Below are 19,427 nucleotides of genomic sequence, written 5' to 3' on the forward strand. Positions count from 1 at the left end.
GATGTTGGCAATTTGATCTCTGGTTCCTCTGCCTTTTCTAAAACCAGCTTGAACATCTGGAATTTCACAGTTCACGTATTGCTGAAGCCTGGCTTGGAGAATTTTGAGCATTACTTTACTAGCGTGTGAGATGAGTGCAATTGTGCGGTAATTTGAGCATTCTTTGGCATTGCCTTTCTTTGGGATTGGAATGAAAACTGACCTTTTCCAGTCCTGTGGCCACTGCTGAGTTTTCCAAATTTGCTGGCATCTTGAGTGCAGCACTTTCACAGCACCATCTTTCAGGATTTGAAATAGCTCAACTGGAATTCCATCACCTCCACTAGCTTTGTTCATAGTGATGCTTTCTAAGGCCCATTTGACTTCACATTCCAGGATGTCAGGCTCTAGGTGAGTGATCACACCATCGTGATTATCTGGGTCATGAAGATCTTTTTTGTACAGTTCTTCTGTGTATTCTTGCCACCTCTTCTTAATATCTTCTGCTTCTGTTAGGTCCATACCACTTCTGTCCTTTATCGAGCCCATCTTTGCATGAAATGTTCCCTTGGTATCTCTGATTTTCTTGAAGAGATCTCTAGTCTTTCCCATTCTGTTGTTTTCCTCTATTTCTTTGCATTGATCGCTGAGGAAGGCTTTCTTATCTCTTCTTGCTATTCTTTGGAAGTCTGCATTCAGATGCTTATATCTTTCCTTTTCTCCTTTGCTTTTCGCTTCTCTTCTTTTCACAGCTATTTGTAAGGCCTCCTCAGACAGCCATTTTGCTTTTTTGCATTTCTTTTCCACAGGGATGGTCTTGATCCCTGTCTCCTGTACAGTGTCACAAACCTCCATCCATAGTTCATCAGGCACTCTATCAGATCTAATCCCTTAAATCTATTTTTCACTTCCCCTGTTTAATCATAAGGGATTTGATTGAGGTCATACCTGAATGGTCTAGTGGTTTTCCCTACTTTCTTCAATTTAAGTCTGAATTTGGCAATAAGGAGTTCGTGATCTGAGCCACAGTCATCTCCTGGTCTTCTTTTTGTTGAATGTATAGAGCTTCTCCATCTTTGGCTGCAAAGAATGGTCATAATACTCCCTTATACCTGTGATATTCAGCCTTGACGAATGTTGGTGTAGTTATGCATGATGTCAAACTCCATTTTCTAGCAAGTATTAATTATAAGGGAATTATGTCTACCACCCTCCCAGAAAAGGGTATAGAACAACCCAAATGAACTTTTTGGCCAATCCAGTGGATGATAGGGTTTCTGTTTGCAAGTAGTACTTTTATCTAGTTCAGTAAAGAAGACATAGCAGCCCACTCCAGTATTCCTGCCTGGAAAATCCCATAGACAGAGGAGCCTGGTGGGATACGGTCCATGGGGTCGCAAAGAGTCAGAAGAGTCTTAGCAACTAAACAACAACAAAAAGAAGACATGCTTATGAAAGAAAAGCGCATGGCTTTAAGGCAAAATGTGTCAAATAGAGCAAGGGTCTGCCAACAACAGCCTATGGGCCATATTCAGAGCGCGGTCTGTTTTTGTATAGCTCATGCGCCAAGAACATTTTTTTATATTTAAAATATTATAAAACAAAAGGTACACCAAAGACCCTGCTGCTGCTGCTGCTAAGTCACTTTGGTCATGTCCGATTCTGTGCGACCCCATAGACGGCAGCCCACCAGGCTCCCCCGTCCCTGGGATTCTCCAGGCAAGAACACTGGAGTGGGTTGCCATTTCCTTCTCCGATGCGTGAAAGTGAAAAGTGAAAGTGAAGTCGCTCAGTCGTGTCCAACTCTTAGCAACCCCATGGACTGCAGCCTACCAGGCTCCTCCATCCATGGGATTTTCCAGGCAAGAGTACTGGAGTGCGGTGCCATTGCCTTCTCCTGAGGCCCATATAAAGCCTAAAATATTTACAATGTGGCACGTTACAGGAAAAGTTTGCCAACTTCTGCTATACAAGGTGAGCATCATCAGGAGACTGTCTAAAGGGACGGCAGCCATTTGTCCTGTAAACCATTTTCCACCACTCGACTGTTTATTCCCTGCCACACCCTCGATGGGGCCAAAGGCATATAGCAGGCAGATCGCACTGAAGAAAGGGTGCTGACCTGACTTAAATCTGTCATTGGCAGTTGTCTCGACTTGGAGCAGTGTTCTCTCAAGGTCCTGGAACCTGAAGGCAGCCCCAGCCTGTGTTTACTGAAGCTGCTGGCTGAGAAGGGCTGTACAGTCATGGAGCTGAGCGACTTCCTGCAGGCCATGGAGCACACCGAGGTCCTTCAGCTTCTCAGCCCCCCAGGTAGGCCTTCCCCGTGAGCACGTTCTCCAGGAGGTCAAAGAGGCCAACTCAGAGGGAAGTGTCTCATTTGACCAGATGAATTGTGTTAAGTATTGTTGGAACATGTACACATATGGAGCCTCATTTATTCCCCTGGGTTGAGACTAAAGAATGCATAAAAAGCAAATACAATACAAAAACTTCAGTTGGATTGTTTTTCAAAAAAAAAAAACAGCTATAGAAGACATTTTGGGGACAGTTGAAACAACTTGAATACAACATACATGTTAGATATTAGAGAATTATTATGTGATGATGGTGGTGTCATTCTGTAGAAGAATGTCTTTATTCCAAGGAGGTGCATGTGAAAGTGTTGAGGGGTAAGGTTTCTATAACTTATGTTAAAATAGAACAGCCAAGAAAGCAAATACACATGTATTTATTTATGTGTATGTATGTGAACGAGATAAAGTATGACAGGTGTTTATTGTTGAAGTTTTTTGCCAACCAGCATGGTGCTTTTGAAATGTTGAGTAACTCAACCAAATGAGTTACTTTTTTTCCCCTGAATATACCAATATTGAGTGAAGTTGCTCACTTCCAAGGTCAGATGTGATGAATAGGAAACAGTCCTTCCTTTCCACAGCTATGGGTGGAGTTGGTCAGTTACCATGACATCAGCAGAAGGGACCATGTCATCCAGGTCATGTGACAGTAGCCACACTGCAGACCTTTCTCAGGGACGTGGGAAATTAGGGACACGTGGTATAGAGGCGTATTGTGAAGTACATGTACCAGAAACCTCAGTGCAGGTTGCCGTAATAAAGGGAGTATTTTGGTTCCATCAAAAAGTCTTGCAGCAATTTCGGCTTCAGGAAAGGCAGGGGGCAGCCCTGTTTCCAAGAAGGTGGATTTCGTCTCTGCCCTTCCTTTCCTGTCATTGACTTCCTCCCAGGACTGACTTTTACATAGTCATAAGGTGTCTACTAGCTGTTCCTGGCATTTATCCTTGTCTCAGCAAAAATCATCGGATTCTCTAGCAAGTTAACTGATTTTGGTCATGTGCCCATCATCCCTGCACCTGTCACCACCAACGTGATGGAATATGCCAGTTCACCTGGCGGAGAACCAGGAGGGAGTGGGTTAATCAGCTTGCCAGAAACTGTCTTGTCTGGTGGATCACCAGACAAGACAAAACTGGGTGCTGCAGGGTGAGGATGGGGAACTGAGAACTCTACTACAAATGGACCCTGGATTGTAAGCCGGGAAGCTTGGACTCTCAGGTTATCCCCTGCTTTTCCAGGCCAAGTGCAGATGGTGAAACAGCCTCCTATAAACACCTCCTCTGTGTTACCGACTATATCGAATGCTTGATGAGTGTTTCTCAGGGCCTTTTCTCGGAAGAGGCCTGGTTAGGAATAACTGGGTGCTAACACAGGTCCTGTCTAGATGCAGGTGCTCTCCATCACCAAACAGTAAACCAGTCCTTCAGGTGACGTTCACTAATGTTTATATCCCCAGTGTCTCAGAAGTGCCCCGGCATTGTGGTGATTGAAATCTACCAGCCTAGGGCACTCGGCTATAAAGTTCTGCTTTATAGAATACCAGGGCCTCTGAAAACTTAAGAAACTTCTGTGGGTATAAATATAACATCTCATTAGGTTTTTCAGCAATTGCACTTAATGACCCTGTCAAGTCTATAAAACGAAAGTAAGTGTTCTTTACCTCGCAGATTTGGGGGAGCTGCGGAGATGAGGCTGTGTTGACCTGTATGTAGGAGGCTGCACACTCATCTCATGGTTTGTGTTGTGATCGCTGGCCTGAGATTGAAGGTTTTCAGATTTTCTGTGTGTGAATCAGGGTGGACTGAAATGGAGTCACATATTTATTTGCGTATATAGATATGCCTGAAAGTTTTAACTATTTCCTATTTTGATGTGATAAGCCAGCAGCAGCCAATACAGTACCATCCTAATAAACTCAGTCATCATCTTTGGAAAAATCTCTGTTTCTGCCCTTTGTGTTTCTCTCCAAGTAGTAAGATCAGCGCTTTGCCATCAGCATTGCCTTGTGCAAGTCATTCAGTTTTTAGGCCTATAGGCTTTTTCAGTTATACGCTGGGGCTTTTTCACATTTGAGGGGAGACTAGGAAAAAGAGAGAAGTTTCTGCATTACCAGCGAGGCACTATTTCTGTGAAGTTTTATGTTGGATTAGCCATACATTAGAAATTGGTTGTTACTTGAATGTTCATTGTTGATTTAAGAGGAAGTAGTTGGGGATCTAAAAAAACTCGTAATTTACAGTCAGCTTTCCTCCTGAATCTTATGTGAGTAATCTAAAACTTACTGTATTTACATGTGTTAGAGTATAGAAATTTAAGAATTAAAGAAGAACTTAATATTTCAGTAGGGACATTGAGAATAAAAACCATTGTAATTAAGAATGCAAGCCCTGATAGAATCAGCTTAATGTGGGATTTTGTTCACTCAGTCAACCTTGCTGTACTCTAATACTTTTGCTATTCCAGGCATTGTGCGTGGTATTGTGAATTCAAAGATGACTAAGACAGTAGTTCCTGAGCGTTCAAAACTCATCATCTAGGAGGGAAGACAAACATGTAATTCATCAAATCCAGTATAATCGTAAAACAAGTATAAATAAATCTCCAGTTTTTCCTTTTCAGTGTGTTCCTGAATCTTGGTGAAAATACAAAGTGGGAATATTCTAATATTTTCTCTTTTTTTGATAATGCAGTCTCATAAAAGGATATTAGTTCTTATTCCACAAAAAAATCTGATGACTTTTCTCTGATTGTCCTTATAGAGAGCTCTGGTTTGAGAGACCAAGATGCTGTAAACCTCCAAACAGGCCTCTCAGGCCTAAATACAAGGAGAAGGGGAGACTTCAGGTTTATTTTAGTCTGAGTTTGCCATCTTCTATTCCCGTTGTTTGTGGGAAGACAGCCACAGATGGCCATAGGAGATGGCTATGGTACCGGATTTCTCGGATGTCTTTGTTTTGGTGGCCCAGACGTAGATGGGGAGGGCTCCCCCGTCTCTTACTGCAACAGTTGCCTTGATGAGGAGCTAACTTCTGTGGTTGCTCATTTGAGGTCTAAGCCAAGGGTTACGCACGCCCAAATTCTTGTGCTTTATGGGCTCGGATACCCGATATATTTTGCAGAAGATTGTGATTTATCCTCTTCTGCCTTCCTTCCAGTTGGGTTTCTCCACGGCACATGGGTTGGCCAGCTTGCCTCTTAGACTAGTCTAGTCTGCACTTTATGTTAGAGAAATGGCTTATGATTTTTATGAATGGACGGTGTCCATCCGCATTGTCCAGCTCTGACTCACTGTTTTCCTATTTTTATTCCTCTCGGCATTTCAGGGGAAATTGGAGAAGGGCAGGGGCATTAAATGAATTCACTGAAACTGTTTTGAACCAGAAGTCTGTAATGATTTTTCAGACCTTTTTTTTTTTTTTTTTAATTAAAGGGTCAAAGATCCTGGTCTCAAAACAACCACGATTAGCATCTGTAGCCTTGGCAAACACAAATAAGCCTAGATGTGCTATTTGAGGTGCTTTTGTCTTGAGTGCAGAGGTGTAAGCACCATCTGTGAGGCTCTGTTTTAAGAGAAACCGTTTGAGTGCAGACCGATCAGCTCTATCAGCTAGGGTCGTGCTCATCACGAGATTTGTTGCCAAGAAGACATGCTCTGACCTGGAATCGACTAAGCAGGGGCTGGAGGGTGGGGGACATTTAGAGAGAATTACTGTGTTACACGGACTTCCCAGGTGGCGCTAGTGGTAAAGAACCTTCCTGGTGATGCAGGAGTGGTAAGAGACCTACATAGGGTTGCAGTAGATGGACGCCAGGGCTCTTTCTGCTCCAGTTTTGTGATGCTGCCATTTTATTTCATTCTTACATAAAAGGAGCTTTGCCGCGGGTACATTTCAGCCATGCTGGCAGAGTCATGTGGTTTCACTGAGGTCTTTTCCATTCTTCCCCACTCCTTTTTCATGTCAATTCATTTTTCTTCTTTAATTCCCTGTCACATACTCATGGTTATGTTTCTGATATCAATTTTATTTTTTATTACTTTCATTGTCTGTAAGATAAGAGCAAAGATGGCTATTATTCTTCAGTTTCTAAGATACCTCTACTTCACGTTTTTATCTTCACAGTTCTGTGAAGGACCAGAGCAGGACTGTCCCGAACATCTAAATTTTAAATGTGAGCACACAGTTATGTGGAAAAGGAGATTACCGGAAGTTATCATTTGGCCAAAATCACAGTTGGTTTTGACAAAAGTAGGATCAGAACCTGGCCTGGATTCACTGTCATCTCCGGTAATGCTAGGAAGAGTCTAGATTGTTCGAGACGCTTAACTACGGATTATCATACTCAATTCCCTCTTTGACCCACCGACCTCAGTTTTTTTCTTCTTGACAAGTTAAAAAGTACTCAGATACTGCTGCTTCTGCTGCTGCTGCTAAGTCATTTCAGTTGTGTCTGACTCTGTGCGACCCCATAGACAGCAGCCCACCAGGCTCCCCTGTCCCTGGGATTCTCCAGGCAAGAACACTGGAGTGGGTTGCCATTTCCTTCTCCAATGCATGAAAGTGAAAAGTGAAAGTGAAGTCACTCAGTCATGTCTGACTCTGCGCAACCCCATGGACTGTAGCCTACCAGGCTCCTCTGCCCATGGGATTTTCCAGGCAAGAGTACTGCAGTTGGGTGCCATTGCTTTCTCCACTCAGGTACTAGATCTTACTTACAAGGGACTCATCTTGTTTCATGAACAACAGAAATTCCTGAAAGCGGGATGTTAAGAAGAAAAAAGAGGTAAAACTGGAAGGAAGATTAAGAAAGTGGGGAAACAGAAGGGGAGTGCTGGTGAGGACTGGGAGGGTGGGCTTCCGTGCCAGGACACTGCAGGGAGCTGGTGGCTGGCAGCATGAGCAGAGTGAGCTGGGAGACCAGGTTTAGCCGCAGCAGACACAAACGTCAGTTGACCTGAAGGAGGAAAGGGCATGGACACACACTGCTTGTGTGATGAGGGAAAATTGTTAAAGGAGGAGGGATGGTGTTTATCATGGGACTCTCTGGGGTGCTTTTCAATAATAGCCTGCTGCTGCTGCTAAGTCGCATCAGTCGTGTCTGACTCTGTGCGACCCCGTAGACGGAAGCCCACCAGGTTCCTCTGTCCCTGGGATTCTCCAGGCAAGAATACTGGAGTGGGTTGCCATTTCCTTCTCCAAGTAATAGCCTACAAACATTCAAAATAAAACCTCGAAGGGAGGGTTTTAAATGGAAGATGGTGGAAATGGTTTTTTTGGTTCATGGCTTCTGAAAATAGATGCACCGTAATGTACACAATAGATCTATTCCTGGAAAAGTTGTGAGTTGCATCAGTGTCAAGGGCTTTGTAAGAGAGAATAAGGCAAAGGGAGCTGATGAGGAGTCCTTCTGTCAAGTCAAGAATCACCCCTGTTTATCTGTGTAGCAATTCCAGTGGGGGTTTTATTGTTACATATCTTGAACCGGTTGTTCTATACAGGTGTGTGTGTTGAAAGCACAATCCTCGTGTGCCATCAGACCCAGTCAGATTGTCCCCACCTTACAGGAAATCAAGTAACTTATTTGACTTCTTTGCAGATGTTATCTGAAAATAGGCTTGTTTGCCAGGAAACTGCGATCACCCTTTAAAATAGAGCTTTCATTTGTGTGCCTGTGAACACCCTCCCGAGAGCTCTGCGCCATCTCCCCTCACGACTTTGTTTCAGCACCTTCTAGCGGGCACTGCACGAGGGTGGTTAGAGGTGACCACCATTCCCTGTCGCGCGCGCATGCACACATGACGTGGGAGGAAGGAAACATATGTGGTTGAAACATGGGAGGTATTGACTTCTCTCTTTACTCCTCACCCAGGGCGGTTTTCAAATCACACTTTGCCTTTCAGTTCTCAGTCTTTGAAGCAATAAATAATAAAGACATGTCTTTGCTTGCTTCCTGAAGACTTAGACAACTAAAACTGTTGGCACGGGACTGGTGTATACACTGTGAGCTTGAATGTCTGTTAAAAGTTACTTAGTCTTGTCTCCCACAAAGGATGCTTCTGGAACATCCTGGTCACATGGCCTGCTTCGACTAAAGTCATTCATTGCTTTTTAAGACCCTCTAAAGAGAAAGATTTTCAGTTTCTTCTTTCTCCTCTCTTGTCTCTTTGTGTAATAGCAGGGACTCTTCACCAAGGTAAATTTTGAAGCACTGTTGTGGTGCAAGACACACTCCTTCCAGTAAGAGAGACTCACTCTGGCAGAATATAGGGTTAGCGTGGGAGACACATTAAGGGTCACCAGAAAACTGGGACTTGCCTGCCGGTCCAGTGGTTAAGACTCTGCTCTCCAGTGCAGGAGTGCCGGTTTGGTCCCTGGTTGAGGAACTAAGATCTCACATGCTGTGCACTCAGTCGTGTCCACCTCTTTGTGACCCCACGGACTGTAGCCCACCAGGCTCCTCTGTCCATGGACTTTTCCAGGCAGGAATACTGGAGTGAGTAGCCATTTCCTCCTCCAGGGGATTTTCCCAAACCAGGGATGGAACCTGCGTCTCCTGTGGCTCCTGAATTGGCAGGCAGGTTCTTTACCACTGAGCCACCTGTGAAGCCAGATTGCCCGTGCTTCAGGGCCCCAAAAAAAGAATCACTGGAAAATGACGATGTGTGAGCTGTCGAATGTATCCATTAACTTATCGTGGCAAGCATTTCACTTGCCACGTATATGTATAACTAGTAAACCATCGTGTTGTACCCCTAAATATAAGCAGTTTTGTCCGCTGTTCTTCAGTAAAGGTGGAAGGAAAAAGAGCACTGGGATGATCAAAGGCTTAAAAGAGTTTTGAAGCCTAGGAAAACTTAGGTTTGCATCCTGGTTCTGCCATTTTACAGTGAGAAAAAAATTAGTCCTGGGGAGGTTAAATAATTTACCCAAGGTAACTCGGATGACTTTATGCAAATGACTTAAGTTCATTTCTCCTCATTGTAACATTGATCTAATTACCATGGTTATTTTGAAGGTTAGAAATCAAAATGGCAGGCAAATATAAAGCAGCCAGTAAAATTGCTGCTGTAGTCATTTTTATTATTATAATACACATTTGTTCAGCAAATATGTGTTGAACACCCACTGTTCCACTGTGCCAAGCACTGTTCTAGGCATCAGGTGAACCGATGACTAAGACAAGAACCTCTGATTGAGTCGGTGAGACAGTAAGAAATGAGACTTCAGGTGATGAGTGCAGTGAAGCCCACAAAGCTGGGAGACTATCATAGAGAAAGAAGGTGGGGGCTTACCCATCAAGAGACCTTTCCCAGAACTGCTGAAGACCTGGATGTTAAAATTGTCTGCCATGAGACACTGGGGGTCAGGGGAGAAATCCGGCAGAGAACCGGGAAGCAAAAAGGCAGGAAAGAGCTTGTCTTCTGGAGGAAAGAAGTCTGCATCACTGGAGCGTGGTGGGCAAGGAGCCAGCAGGACGAGGGCAGAGGGGTCCGTTCACGGAGGGCCTCGTTGACCACATAAGGAGCTTGGGTCGTATTCTAGGTGCAGTCGGAGGTCCAAAGAGGGTTTTTAATCAGGAGAGCTGTGGATCAATTTGTTTTAAAAAGATATTGAGCTGCTGGTTGGAAGTAAGGAAAGAACGTTAGCAGATTGTGGCAACAGTCAGGAGGGACGGTGGCTTGGATTGAGATCACGGCGTGGGAGATGGTGAGACGTGGGAAAGCCTAGCTGACAGGACTTGCAGCTGAATTACGCGTGGAGAAGAAGGGAGTGTGCGGAGGGTCTGTCGTGAGTCACTGGAGGCCCGGGGCTGGCTGAGACCTGGTCTGTCCTCCCTGAGACGGGGAAGCCTGGGGGGTCTAGGAGGCGCGGAGGCTCTGTGTCCCGAGGGCTTGGGGACAGTACATCCAAGGTGGCTGTAAGGCACCCTCATTTTAAAGCCAATTTAGCTACAACGCCTAGATTTATAGTTCAAATTTATACTCGTTCCCTTCTGTTGTTTTTGCAACTTTTTTTCTTCCCTCTCTTATCATGCTTAAACGTTGGAAATGAGAATCCTTGCGTCTTAAAGTTGTAAGTCTCTCCTGGCAGTTGAACAGTATATGCGAGCGTTAAAATATAGTGTGTGAATTTTCTGGCTTAAGTAAGAGTGCTCATCCCATTTTCTGACTTCAACATATACTTTCCTACTAACATGGATAACAGAATTCAGGAAAGCTGTTATGTCAGCCATCCTGTGCCCAGTTGGCATCCACATAAAGGATGAATGAATATGAAAGCTTTTCCTTGGCAGGAGTTTAAAAAAAATTTTTTTTTTGAGAGGCCCTGCTGTATCTACTGATTTTCCAGAGTTTCTCCAGACCCTCAGATATGACAGGAATGCAATCAATGTTTACTCGTTTTGAATTTTGGTTTTATTCAGTGTCTTTCCTGCATGGATTTCACATGCCTGTTTTGTCTTATATACTGTTCTTCCCCTTGAGAGTTTAGTACCTTTCATGTATTAAGATTGCTGTTCTTTAGGTCTGTCTCCTCTTCAGTGGTAATCTTGTTTTGATCGTTTGCATTACTGGGTTGTAGAAGAAAAAGATATGAGATCATGTTCAGGATATGTGAGGAAAAATAAAAATAGGTGCGGGAAAGTATGTTTTATAAGTTTTAATGATGATTCCTCCTTTCTGAAAGCCAGCTGGGCTTCCCAGGTGGTGCTAGTAGTGAAGAAACCGCCTGCCAATGTAGGAGACATGAGACGTGGGTTTGATCCCTGGGTCTGGAAGATCCCCTGGAGGAGGGCATGGAGACATGAGACGTGGGTTTGATCCCTGGGTCTGGAGGAGGGCATGGCAACCCACTCCAGTTTTCTTACCAGGAGAATCCCATGGACAGAGGAGCCTAGCGGGCTACAGTCCATAGGGTCGCAAAGACTTGGACACGACTGAAGTGATTTAGCACAAAAGCCAAGATTTATGTATTAAAACCCTGGCAAGTGTGAAATGTCCTAGCCTTGGTTCCTTTTGTGTCAGTTATCTGCTGCTGCATAACAAATTATCCAAGACTGAGAATTTTCAAATCACCATCCACTGATTATCTCGGAGTTTCTGAGGGCAGGAATCCAGGAGTGTTGAGCCGCTGGTTTTGACTCAGCGTCTCTCATGAGGTGACAGTCCAGCCATCGGCCGGGGCTGCAGCTATCTGAAGGTCCAAATAGGGCTTGGCGATCCTCTCCTCACATGGTTCGTGCACGTGGGTGCTGGCAGGAGGCCCGCATTGCTTTCCTTACCGCCCAGGCCTCTGCAGAGCCTCGCAGGTGTCCCCGGGGACTCTCATCGGGCTTCCCCAGAGGGAGTGATTGAGAGAGAGGGAGGGGGAGGCATTCCATTATTGACTCCAGGATTCTTGACAAGAAGCTCCTCTCAGAAGTTTTCCATGTTTGGGGAATTCCCTGGCGATCCAGTGGTTCGATCTCCAGACTTCCACTGCTGAGGCCCCAGGTCAGGGAACTAAGATCCCACAAGCCATGTGGCACACCCCCTACCCCGCAAAAAGAAAAAGTTTTCCAGGTTTTGATGCTGGTAGTCATTGCTCAGATGAGAAATGTTTGCATCACATGTATCAAATTTTTATGGGGCTCTTCTGTTTCTCTGCCTTTCTGCTTACAGAATAGTTTTATTTTAATGCTAAACCATAGCATTGGAATTCCCCCCCCCCCCCCCCCCCCCGCCAGTGGACCAGTTTTTTTTTTTTAAGTCTTTATTGAATCTGTCACAACATTGCTTCCGTTTTATGTTTCATCTTTTCTGGCCAGGAGCCACATGGGATCTCAGTTCCCCCAAGCAGGGGTCTAACGCACATGCCCTGGATTACAGGGTAAAGCCTTAACCCCTGGACCTCCAGGGAATGTCTTTTGAAGACATTTCAATGGCATTTAAACTTGCACTTGTCTTACAAAACCATGCCCCTACCTGAGTTGAAGTGCTGACCGTATAAGCACTTGTGATCAAGTAGTACCAGAGCTGGCCCTGAGAGTGCACCCTGACTGCTCCCTCAGACAGTTACTAAAGGCACATCCTGATTTCAGAGGCGTTAGGACGTGGAAAAAATATTTCTCAGAACTGAAGAAATACAGTGAAAAGTTTTCACCCCCAGTCGTCAGGGCTGAGGGGGATGTGGTCGATCAAAGTCTTCTGCAGGTGAGTTTCTTTCCTCCTGGTTTTACAGAGCCTGGAACTCACAGACTCACCATCTGATGGGGAAGAGATCTGAATAAGTGATTTATAGCAAGAATGAATATGCAGGTTATTTCCAAAATATTTCTTCTTTTGGTTTCAGAAACATAAACAAGGAAAGCCCCTCTTCTCTGATTCTATTTATATAACTTCTTTTTTCTTTTTTAAGGAATAAAGATCACTGTAAACCCCGAATCCAAAGCAGTCTTGGCGGGACAGTTTGTGAAGCTGTGTTGCCGGGCAACTGGACATCCTTTTGTACAATATCAATGGTTCAAAATGAATAAAGAGGTAATTTTAATGTCTTTTAAATGTCTTTTAATTCCTCTGTAAAAAGAAGAGAGATTAATGCTGGGAAAGATTGAAGACAGGAGGAGAAGGGGGCAACAGAGAATGAGATGGTTGGATGGCATCACCAACTCAATGGAGCTGAGTTTGAGCAATCTCCAAGAGATAGTGAAAGACAGGGAAGCCTGGCGTGCTGCAGTCCATGGGGTTGCACACAGCTGAGTGAACAACAACAAAAAAGAGAGAAAAAGAAAATTAGTTAACCTTACTGTCTTTAATATATTTGTAGGAATTTTGTTAAAGGGCCTGATAGGTCCTTGTTAAAGGGTCAGTGTTATTACTGATGCATTCAATAATCATTACTTTTTAAGCAGTAATAAGATCAGTTCTGTATTCTGAAAACTGTGGAAAATCAGGAGTACCTGGGGCAAAAATATTAGTAAACAGGAAACATCACCAATACCTTCTGACATAGATATACAGAATTCTTTACAACAGATTGTTCCAATCATAATCTTTAAGAGGATTTCAAAGCAGCATGAAAGGCAGTATTGTTTTTAGCATTCCACATAACTATTATATCAAAAGATTTAGGCTTTGATGGTAGTTTCTGAAGTAAAATTCAGGTTGGTAGAGAGAGACATTTGTTCCTTTCGTGAAAGGATTATATCCCTGAGCCACGGAACAAATAATTTAAATTTGCATATTGAAATTCTCTTTTCTTAAACAGTCTTTGAAAGGACTTCCCTGGTGGTCCGGTGGTTAAGACACCAGACTCCAAATGCGTGAGGTACAAGTTCAGTCCCTGGTCAGGAAACTATGATCCCACATGCTGTGCAGTGAGGCCAATTTTAAAAGTAATGATGATAAAAAAGTCACTAAACGTTCTTTGAGCCACTCCGCCTCTGGGGGTTTCTCAGTGGTCCAGCCGTCGAGCTCCACTCTTGCGAGCTTCTCTCTTCTCCCTCATCCACCCACCTCCTTGCCTGCCCTCCAGATGGCACCTTGAAACTCCATTATTCTTTTCAGCCTGTGAGTCACATAACCAAACTTTCTTCTCAACTCAACACTAAAACTCCATTTGCAAATATGAATTTAAGCTCAAGAGTTGTTCCAAAATGACGTTCTTTCCTCTGATGGGGTCACCCTGTGCCTCAGAAGAAGCATGGGGATTTGTACAGCTTTTAATATCTGTCACTCACACCCGGGTGAGCCAGGGTAGCTGTGAACCGCAGCGATGGGACTGGGTGGGCGCCAGTGGCAGACAGGCCTGTGCTGGGCGCTTGACTGTCAGGAGCCCCTCACATTCCTATCGCTGGGCGTTGAGCGCCTGACTGAGAGGACGTTTTACGTGCCTAGGCTCTCGAGGGGTGGTAACTGAAGTCACTTTTACCGTAGCTCTCAACTGCAGAGTGGCTTTCATTTCAGTGAATGCCTTTGAGGAAGAAATCATGGGCAGATCTTACTATGGTAAGTAATGGGTTGGCCAAAGAGGTCGTTTGGGTTTTTCCATAAGGTGTCACAGGAAAAGCCCAAGGAGCTGTTTGGCCACCCCGTACATCACGTGTGAACTGTGTCCTGATTTTGAGAAGGGGAGAAACTGAGGAGAAGAGGCGTGCCCACTGGATTTGAAGAGCTGTGATGGGTTCTAAGGCTCTCACCAGTCGAGTTCTGTCTCAACCCTTAGATTCATAGTCTGATACAGGAGGCATTCGTCTCACAACCACTTGTGGGGCACCTGTCCGGGTTCTAAGGCCCGGATGGTGAAGCCTGACACCCAAGGGCCCTGCCCCCTCCTCTGGGGACAGACGGAGCAAATGAGATAACTGTGAGTTAAGAGCTGTAGAAGATAAGCAGAGTGAGACCAAGGGAGACGACACTCAAGGTCTTAAACAGGAGAAGTAACGGGAAGCTTTATGTTCTTAAAGCACCAGCATGCTGCTTCCTTTTAGTCTGTGTTTATTTCTCTGCACCGGGTCTTAGTTGCGGCCTGTGGGACCTAGTTCCCTCACCAGGGATCGGACCCAGGCCCCCTGCACTGGGAGAGCAGAGTCTTAGCCCCTGGGCCACCAGGCAAGTCCCCCAGCTTCACTACTTAAATGGAAGCAAGAGCATAACAAAAAGACCAGTTACCTAACGCCTACAGTAGACTGGAAATAGCAGTGGTGTGAGCTCGGACAGGGCAGGGGAGACGGAGCAGCGTGGGTGCGTTGCTTTATTTTAGAGACAGGGCTCATCAGATCTGGCGGGCTAAATGGGGAGGGAGCCCGAGGGGAGAGGCACAGAGCCCAAGGATGACCCTAGATGTTTCACTCCAGCCTCTGGGGACCTCTTATATACTGAGGTATTGGAGACTGGGAGAGGAAGAGATTCAGGGTGAAAAGTCAGGAGTGTGGTTTCAGACCCATGAAGTTTGACGTGCCTATTCATGTCTGAATGCATCTAAGTCAGCTTGGATACCCCCGGAGGCGACACTGAAAGTGTGTGTAGCAGAGGAGGCAGCAGTAGAGAGACTAAGAAGAATTCGCAAGAGAAGACAGAGCATGACCAGGAGAGGATGGTCGGAAGCCCCTGGGAAAGTATTTCAGGAAGAAAAGGGTGGTCAGCATTTCCAGTGCTGCTGAGAGGTGTACGGGTCCAGGGCAGGATATGTGGGATTTTGTTTGTTTGTTTAAGATATAAAGGTACTAGAGGATGTTTTTGAGAGTGCTCTAATAAAAGAGATGCTAAAGTAGAGAAAATTGAAGGAGCAAGTCCAGAGGGAATCAAATTGTCAGAGAGGAAAATACTTTTCCTCTGCCCTCTCATGTTCTGTCCCTGGGAGCCAGTGAATCAACTGACAGAATACAGATTGAGAAGAGAAAATTTATTCATGTGGGAACTTACAAAAGCAGTAGTTGCATGCTGGGTTAAAGTTACAGGAAAGGGATGAGAAAGAAAGAGCCTCTACAGGAAGAAACATGGGTTTCTTTAGTAAATACCTACAGAGGGGTTTCTGGGAGAATAGAGAAGGAAATGGCAACCCACTCCAGTGTTCTTGCCTGGAGAATCCCAGGGACGGGGGAGCCTGGTGGGCTGCCATCTATGGGGTCGCACAGAGTCGGACACGACTGAAGCGACTTAGCAGCAGCAGCAGCTGGAAGAGGAGAGATTCCTATCTGAAGTCAGTGGCTGAGAGGAGTGGGGTTGCAGGAGAGAGGAAGTACCCAGGACTGTTCTAGTAGGAAAGCAGACTAGGTGGGTTCATGTGGGAGGGTGGGCAGGCAGTGCTCAGGGCAGTCTCCATCCCAGCTGTCAGATCCTGAGCAAAACGGCCTTGCTCTGGTGCTGGTTCTGAGAAGAGAGCGAGCTGAATTCAGTTGGTTGGGGCTTGGAGGGGGGAGTGTGTTAAAGTCCTTTGCAAGGGGGCCCCTGTATAAGGAGGCACCTGGTGAAACCTTGGCAATGTGCCAGAGTTGGATGGTGGTGGTAAATTGATGGGAGCAGCTGAGATGACCCAAGCCCGGGAGGAAGGCTTGGGATACCCCTGAATGGCCAGTCCTTCCTGTCACCAACAGGCTTCCCATAGCTCTTTACTTCCCAGGCCTTGGGAGAAGTGTGCCGTCAAGGCCTCTACCCTCGGATAAAACTCTGCAGGTGAGAGACTGGGGTCTCGGTAAAACTTGCTCATATGCTTGCAGCTAATTTGATCAGAGCTGAGATGTGCAGCCAGGCCTGACTTTCCGTGATCTCTTTACTTCTTCATGGTATGGCTACTGAGCTCATGAATGTTGTGGTTCTCAAGCCTGTAAATACTAATGATCAAACAATTTTAAAGGACAGAATAGACACTTCACTGTTGGTGAGTTTTTGAAAGATATATGGGATAGAGCTTAACTGTCTGGTTAACAGATTTGTAAAAGACTGGATTTCAATGACTTCAGTCCTAAATTATTCAACATGTTATTGTTCGCTTCTTAAGGAACATAAATTTTAGAACGAGGAGAAAAAAGATACACTTTTCAAAGCTCCCAGGAAATCATACACTTTGCACAGCACAGTTTATAAGGCGTATTTTGACGAGTCATTCACTTTTACCCTCGTGTTGATTCTTTCACAGATCCCGAATGGAAATGCATCGGAACTTGTTTTTAACACAGTGCATGTAAAAGATGCAGGCTTTTATGTCTGTCGAGTTAATAATAATTTCACCTTTGAATTTAGCCAGTGGTCACAGCTGGATGTTTGCGATATCACAGAAGTAACAGAAAGCTTCCAGAGTAAGTGATAAATTGAGTGCTGGGATGGGAATTGCCTCTTTTGAATTTTACTTTAAATGTTTGCTTTTAAATCATTTCAAAGTATCAAAGCCAGTACTCACCCAATATAATGTATATGTGCTTCCCCTGGTGTAATGTCACCAGTCGTTGAGATTTTATCCCATGTGTTTTGATTCTTTTTCTGTATGGATGGATGAACAGACAGACAGACAAAGAGAGACATGCAGATGTTTGGGGATAAAATGACCTTTCTCAATCTGGCCCTGCTGCCGACCTCTGAAAACTTGCCACCTTTCATGGGTCTGAATGTTGTGGTCTCTGATTTTGGAGGAGAAAAGAAATCTAATGCAATCTTGGTCACTTTTGAGTTCCTTTCTATACTGTGTTTTTTTCTCCCTAACTATTTATTGTATTACTTCTAAAAAGTTGTGTCATGGAATAAAGTCCGTCTGTAGAGTTGATCCTGGCGTGGCAGGGCTTACAGTGTACCAGTCACTGCAATGCAGCCTTCCATCCAGCCAGTTTTCCCCTCTTTGCCCGTCCGCTTTTTAGTTCAGTAACCGGTATTGATCAAGGAAGAACCCCAAGGTCTTCTGAAGAGTAGCCGTCAGGTATTATTTTATTTATTCACACACACAGTCAGGAACCACGTTTGTTGTTTTTGCCAGACAAACAGCATGAGGGAAACAGACTTTTGTTACCAATTGTGTCTTCAATTCTTCTTCTCAGTTTAGCTTTTCCCACACCTGAGTAAAGTCTCTAGAAATAGTCATGATTAATTAAGAGAGTGGTTTATATATTTTTAGAATATTTCTGTGCATGTAATGAACTTTCATGTTTATGAATAGAATATTGTTCATTCAACAAATATTATTGATCACCTGCAATGTGCTAGACACAGAATTTCATTGTTACCACATCTCATTGACAAGCCCTCTTTCCTCAAGGCTCTTAAAGACTGACAGATGAGCCTTCAATAAAAAATGCTTTCTGATATCTGCCTTGGAAAGAAATGCTAGGGATAACCCATCCATATTTATTCAGTGCTAATTGCAAAACTCCTGATTTCAAAAAGGCAAGTAAAATCAAACAGCGGAACATAGAACTTTCTGTTTTTAACATGAATGTCACTCAAGATGTTAAGTCCTTTGCTCTACCAAACATGGCTAAGCACATTTAGAAACCACATAAACTATTTTCCCCTCTTAAATATATAGTGCATGCTAATACTTTGAGAAGTTCTGCAGTAAAGAAATCTGTCTAACTTTGTTTAACCCAGAATGTTCTAAACTTATTTGTCCATAGCATCCTTTATCCATAGAACATCTCTTAATATTTCTAGAAGTGCAGCAGTTTTCTGAAATATCATTTGGGAGATTCTATTAAAGATTGTGGGGAAAAAAAATGAAGGATGAACTTGAAAGCATTTTTTTTTTAATTAAAGTTTTAAAAGGTTTTTTTAACTTAGAGCTTTTATGTTCATTGCTATTTTTCTTTTAATTTAAGGCAGTTGGGATGGCATCTCTGAATCCAAGTTGCAAATCTGTGTTGAACCAAAGTCCCAAAAGCTGATGCCTGGCAGCACGTTGATCTTACAGTGTGTGGCTGTCGGAAGCCCCATTCCTCAGTACCAGTGGTTCAAAAATGAATCACGATTAACACACGAGACAAAAAAGCTATACATGGTAGGAAGTTGGTCTCGGGGACATTTGGGGTGGTTAATATGGAAATAAATAGTATAATGAAAAATCACAGTGAATAGTGATTCATATTTGGGGTGTTTTCAAGTTTTTTTTTTTTTTTTCACGATCTTTATTATCCAGTGTTAATTGATTCTTATATTTACAAAAGGGCTAGAACACCGTCCCAGCCCATATGTAAGTGCTTACCTGAAAGGTGTCAACTAGTGTCGCATCAGACTCACTACCGTTAGAGTCATTGTATTATTTGCTTGCTAGTACTTGACCTAATGTAATGAATGGAAAAAATGGAGGAAAGTCTGCAATGTTCAGTTTTGTAGGGTTTAAAAAAATAATAATAATTTTCTCCAAGCCATTTTAAATTAAAATTAAAGAGTCAGTCAATATGTGCATGTTCTGATACTGATTTAGGTACCTTATGTGGATTTGGAGCATCAAGGAACCTACTGGTGTCGTGTATATAATGATCGAGAGAGTCAAGACAGCAAGAAAGTAGACGTCATCGTAGGTAAGCAGTCCCACTCAGGGTTTTGACCAGTGGAGCTATATAAGATGAAGTATACTGAGCAGTGGAAATTTTATTCACCCATTCTATTTAATGGTATGTTAAGCATCTGGA

The 19,427-nt window shown here is 44.0% G+C and overlaps 1 protein-coding gene across 2 annotated transcripts in view; it reads left to right on the forward strand.

The window, feature by feature from the left end:
* MALT1 (MALT1 paracaspase) overlaps window positions 1–19,427 on the forward strand; it is a 65,340-nt gene that overhangs the window by 12,421 nt on the left and 33,492 nt on the right. For both annotated transcript variants that reach the window (XM_027525584.1, XM_027525585.1), the window contains exons 2-6: window positions 2,126–2,292; window positions 12,731–12,852; window positions 16,949–17,108; window positions 18,615–18,793; window positions 19,220–19,316. In XM_027525584.1, coding sequence (XP_027381385.1) covers window positions 2,126–2,292; window positions 12,731–12,852; window positions 16,949–17,108; window positions 18,615–18,793; window positions 19,220–19,316 — 725 coding nt within the window. The remainder of the gene's footprint in view (window positions 1–2,125; window positions 2,293–12,730; window positions 12,853–16,948; window positions 17,109–18,614; window positions 18,794–19,219; window positions 19,317–19,427) is intronic.

This window comes from Bos indicus x Bos taurus, chromosome 24 (assembly GCF_003369695.1).
Source record: "Bos indicus x Bos taurus breed Angus x Brahman F1 hybrid chromosome 24, Bos_hybrid_MaternalHap_v2.0, whole genome shotgun sequence".
NCBI lineage: Eukaryota > Metazoa > Chordata > Mammalia > Artiodactyla > Bovidae > Bos > Bos indicus x Bos taurus.